This window comes from Octopus bimaculoides, chromosome 14 (assembly GCF_001194135.2).
Source record: "Octopus bimaculoides isolate UCB-OBI-ISO-001 chromosome 14, ASM119413v2, whole genome shotgun sequence".
Lineage (NCBI taxonomy): Eukaryota > Metazoa > Mollusca > Cephalopoda > Octopoda > Octopodidae > Octopus > Octopus bimaculoides.
Genome location: NC_068994.1, coordinates 17,031,493 through 17,037,096, shown reverse-complemented (window position 1 = coordinate 17,037,096; position 5,604 = coordinate 17,031,493). Strand labels below are relative to the sequence as shown.

Below are 5,604 nucleotides of genomic sequence, written 5' to 3'. Positions count from 1 at the left end.
TTGTTTTTCCAATCTCTTTCAAGTGGTTGGAAATTGTTGTATATGTTACGTCTAATTCAGAAGCAAGCTCTCAAACACTTGTGCATGGATTGGCTTCCATTAAGGCTCTTAGTTGATCGTTGTCAACATCTGATGGCCAACCACTATGCTTATCATCTTCGAGACTTTCGTCACCACTACAAAATTTCTTGAACCACCATTGTGCTGTATGTTCATTAGTGGTTCCTGGGCCAAATGCACCGTTAATATCGTGAACTGTTTCAGCAGCTTTTTGGCCTAGCTTGGACTGGAATAAGAAAATTGTGCAAATTTGCTTTTTGTCCATGTTGTATTCAACATTCCCGAAAAAATGGCCTAATTATTCAAAAAGAAAACGAGTAACACAATTAGATAGAGCGAAAAACGGACTTTAAAATGATATATAATGTCAAAGTAATTTAACAAAAATTAATTTGAAAATACATCATTTAAATCCAAAATTAAAAATTCTGCAAGAACTTTCTTGACAACCTAATATATATATATATAAACGTATGTATGTTTCCCTTGTCTGTTTGTATGTTTTTGTGTGTAGGTGTTGTATGTGTGACTGTGTATGTATGAATGTGTGATTCAATCAACTATAGAAAATTCTTTTCCATACATATTTGTGATATTCTTTATTGATAACAGAAAAACAAATTAAAACCGCTGGAAGGTTGTGTGGGGTCACTTGATGTTGATGGACATGCTATGTCTCTGATGCAGCCTTTTCCAGATGGTTCTCAGCCTACACCTTGTACACATGGATGGTAAGCAGTTTACTTATTTTATTTTATTTTATTTTATTCCATTTATCTGTGCCAGTAGCATGTAAAAGGCACCTTTTGAGCATTGGGCCTCACAGAGGCAATGACAAACAAACAAGACCTTCAACAATATACTGTACTTGAGAAGAAGACCCATCAAGGCAAGTGAAATTGTAATCATGGCAGATACTGGTGTCATGCAACTGACACCTATGTTGGTGGCACGTAAAAGCATCCATTACACTCTCAGAGTGGTTGTCATTAGGAAGGGCGTCCAGCTGTAGAAACCATGCCGAATCAAACTGGAGGCTGGTGCAGCCCCTCAGCTTACTAGCCCTAGTCAAATCATCCAACCCATGCCAACATGGACAACGGATGTTAAATGACAATGATGATAATGATGATGATGATGATGATGTTGATGATATTGCATTTCCTTAAGAAAGAAATAACTTTTGGTCAAAGGTTAACTTTAACTATAATGGTTAACATTATATAAAATTGCTATGTTCTGTATGTATTGATAGTTGTGATTCTGTATGCATGTGTGTGGAGAGGTGTTGAGTGTCTGTGTACATATACTAGTGGGTTTTTATGAGACTGTACTATTAGTTGGCATACATATCTATATACAAATATGTATATATAAGGGCATAACTATACAAGAATACCTCTTGTTAACATGAGGTATTCTTGTATAGTTATGCCCTTATATATGTATAAATAAATAAATATGATTTAGGGAAAAATGATAGATTCTTCCCTATGAATTTTTTTCACAATAACTACTTGATGAATTCTTATATAAGAGTTTATCCTATTACTGTACAAATATGCATTTATGCATACATACACCATACATATACACACTTACATACACACATACATACACATACACACATAAACACACAACAAACACACATACACACACATACATGCATATACACACATTTATTTATTCATTCATCCATCCGTCCATCCATCCTTTCATTCATTCGTTCACTGAAGAAGGAGATAGATGTGATATTTGGGGATAGCAAAAAAAGGACACCCACTTGCAAGCTGATCACTGTCAAGGAAGGGTTAAAAGCTGTCAGTGAGGAACTCTGACATCAGAAGAGAATAACCAAGAGAAAAACAATAAGCAAAAAATTTAACCGGAACCAGGCAACAGTGTACAGAAACATGAGAGGAAAAGCAGTGAATATCATAGAAGTTCCTTCCTGAGAAGACAGACTCCAACCGGGGGAAAATTTGTTTAACCAAGATGCTCTGTGGCTAGAAGAAACTTGGAGAAGTTATTGTCCCTGCATTACACCCAAAACATACAGCATTGATACTGATACCCTTATGACTGTAATCTGGAAACTTCAGGATGGAAAAGCACCTCAAAAAGATTTGATTGTTGGTCACTGGTACAAGCTAACCTTCTACCAACCATATCTTATCAACCTGTACTAGCAAGATCTCAATGTGAATAGTAACATACCAGACTGGTTAGCTCTGGTAGAGACAAAACTGCTCCTCAAATGCAGAACCACCTGCATGGCAAAAAAACTACTGGCTATTTGCATGCCAGAACTTAATGTATAAAATATATACAGCATGTTTAAAGCTCTACCATCAAGACCATTTTGAAAATAATAACATCATCACAGCAGAACGAGCAGCTGGGAAGAATGGATTCTGGGGATGTACTGAGCAATTTTTAATAAACAAATATCAGTGGTGTGGGAGCATAGAAGGAGCCTAGGTTCAATATGGTTGGACTACAAGAAAACCTTAGACTCTGTCCCCCACTCATGAATGCTAGAAACCTTTTGACTTCCTAAAGTTCTAGTGAGCATTGTCAAAGCCATAGCTAACCTGACTTCATTGTGAGCTACCATCTTGAAATTAAACACAAGGAATGATTGTATTATCACTGATAGAATACAGTATTACAGAGGCATATTCTAAGGGGACAGCCTCTCTGCCATATTGTAAATACTTTCTGTAAACCCATTGTTATTCATGTTAAGGAAGTTTGAGGGCACAGAATTTTGTCAGTGAACAGGTCGCGGTCTCAAAGCGACGAAAATATTTTGACAAATTAAATTAAAATGTTGAAATGAATCTAACGGTTTTTGTGTGTTATTTTAAATGGCTTATAAACACCTTCCACCCTGCAATTGTTATGATATCATCATCATCAACATTTAACATCCATTTTCCATGCTGGCATGAGTTGGATGACTTGACAGGAACTGGCAAAGCCAGGGGCCACACCAGATTCCATAGTCTGTTTTGGATTGGCTTCTATGGCTGGATCCCTTTCCTAATGCCAGCCACTCTGGAGAGCATACTGGGTGCTTTTTATGTGGCGCCAGAACCCACACTAATGCTTTTAAGAAAAGGGTTATATACAGAATTAAATCTGCAACATTCTTCTGGTCTCTCACCAGTTTTATAAAAATCATAAAAATATTGGGAGATTATTTTAAATATCATGTAGTTATTATTTTATTCTTAACTAGATACATAATAATTAAACAATTCTAAATCCATTATGTGTTGTTTCTTGTTCCACAGTGGTGACAATTCTTCAATGGTCTTTGAAGGTAATGGTTTTGCAGAATTTCACACTGATGATATCCTGAAGACTGGTTTAACATCAGTTCAGCTTAGCTTCAAGACATATCAAACAGATGCTTTGCTTTTATTTCTGAAGAATACAGTAAGTGCTTTTTGACCATTTTTTAGGAAGTTTTTCTTTACTTTTGTTTTTGCTAAAAGCAAACAAGTTGCTGACCATCAATGATACAAGTTATTAAAATACTTTTCTCATTGTCTTTTTCTAGAATTTTCTACTAATTGTCACATTGGAATCAGGCAATATCCGTATCCAGTATGAATTGGAAGATACACAGACAGCTAAGTTAAGTGGACCTAAACAACTCTCCAATGGAATGTTGTACAAAATTCAGGTAGGTTTGTCATTCTCATAAGTTTTTAACAACAATTAGAATGGGTGCTCCTTGTATTCATACTTATTACATGGCTACTGCCAGGATTTCAAGGTGGCAGTTCTTCTTTGTATTTACATATACACATATGTGTATACTATATGTATCTGTGTACCTCCAAGGTGATGGAGATCATCCAAACTGGCTATCTATGTAATGTTCAGCCATCATTGTTGATGATGACTAGGATATCACTTAGGAGAAGAAGGTGGGTGAGGGTACGTCTGGCTGTGGCCAATTAGGCTGATGCATGCTCAGAAGGTCATGCTGCAGGTTGGGCCCTGGTGGTCTGTTGGGAATGAAGGCAAGAAGTTGGCTATCTATGTAATAAACATATTTGTGTGTCTCTGTATGTATTAATATGTTTGTGCGTGTGTGTGTGTATGTTAGTATGTGCGTGTGTGTGTATGTGATATTTCATTTTTGTATATGTGTGTGTGTATAAATAATGTAGACTGTGTGTGCATGTGGTATTATCATTTTTGTATGTACACAGATACCTCAAAAGTAAATAGACGCCATCATTTTTTGAAGGATTTATTAAGGCCATTTGATGCTTTTAAATACTTAATCTAGTATTTAGTAGACATGCCTTGTGCAGTTTAATGTTTTATCCCATTTGGACATTATAGTAATAAGTAGAATCCTCACAGATAAAATGGTAGAATAGAGGGGGTGGGTCTGTTTACTTTTAAGATGTTTGTGAATGTGTGGATATATTGTGTGTATGTTTTCAATTTGTATGTATTTTATATGTATGTGTATTGCATGTATTTTGAATGTATATAGGCGCAGTCATGACTGTGTGGTAAGAAGCATGCTTCCCAACCACATGGTTCTGGGTTCAGTCCCACTGCAAAGCACCGTGAGCAGGTGTCTTCTACTGTAGCCTTGGACCAACCAAATCCTTGTGAGTGGATTTGGTTGATGGAAACTGAAAGAAGCCCGTCGCGTTTGTGTATTTGTGTTTGTGTTTATCCCCACTACCACTACCGCCACAACCACCATTGCTTGACAACTGATGCAGGTGTGTTTATGTCCCCGTGACTTAGTAGTTCAGCAAAAGCAACCGACAGAATAGGTAATGGGCTCACAAAGACTAAGTCCTGGAATCGATTAATTTTACTAAAACCCTGTAAGGTGGTGCTCCAGCATGGCCACAGTCAAATGACTGAAACAAGTAAAAGTATAAAACAATGTGTGTGTGTGTGTGTGTGTGTGTGTGTTTACTTTTGTATATATGTGTGTGTATATGTAAGCCATTAATGTGTCAATGAGTTTTTACTTTTGTATGTATGTGGATATATATCTTTTATCTTTAGTCTTTTACTTGTTTCTGTCATAAGACTGTGGCCATGCTGGGGCACTGAACTAATTAATCCCAGTACCTATTTTATTTTTAAGCCTGCTACTTATTCTAGGTGCTTGCGTAGTATACTTAAAATCAGATGGCCCAAACACATAAGCAATATGGAGCTATGGCAAAGAACAAATCAAGTTTCGATTAGGGAGCAAATATTTAAGAAAAGGTGGAAGTGAATTGGTAGCACAATTAGAAAGGACACACCAAATGCAGCGAAAAGTGCTTTACAGTGGAATCTGGATGGATATAGAAAGAGGGGTAGGCCTAAGAACTCGTGGCGTAGATCAACACAAAAGGAACTAGAGAAAGGGGGACATTCATGGCAGAGTATAAGTACAGAAGTGAAAAATTATGCGACATGGAATTCGATTATAAGTGGCCTATACTCCGCGTTGGAGGATTAAAGGCAAGAAAGAAAGACTTATTCTATCAGTTTCTTCTGCTGAAC

The 5,604-nt window shown here is 36.7% G+C and overlaps 1 protein-coding gene across 1 annotated transcript in view; it reads left to right on the top strand.

Annotated features, from left to right (window-relative positions):
• The window catches only part of LOC106879818 (uncharacterized), a 64,882-nt gene that overhangs the window by 43,575 nt on the left and 15,703 nt on the right, over positions 1–5,604 (top strand). The window contains exons 11-13 of the mRNA XM_052973030.1: positions 673–791; positions 3,360–3,504; positions 3,629–3,754. Of these exons, the coding sequence (XP_052828990.1) occupies positions 673–791; positions 3,360–3,504; positions 3,629–3,754 (390 nt within the window). The remainder of the gene's footprint in view (positions 1–672; positions 792–3,359; positions 3,505–3,628; positions 3,755–5,604) is intronic.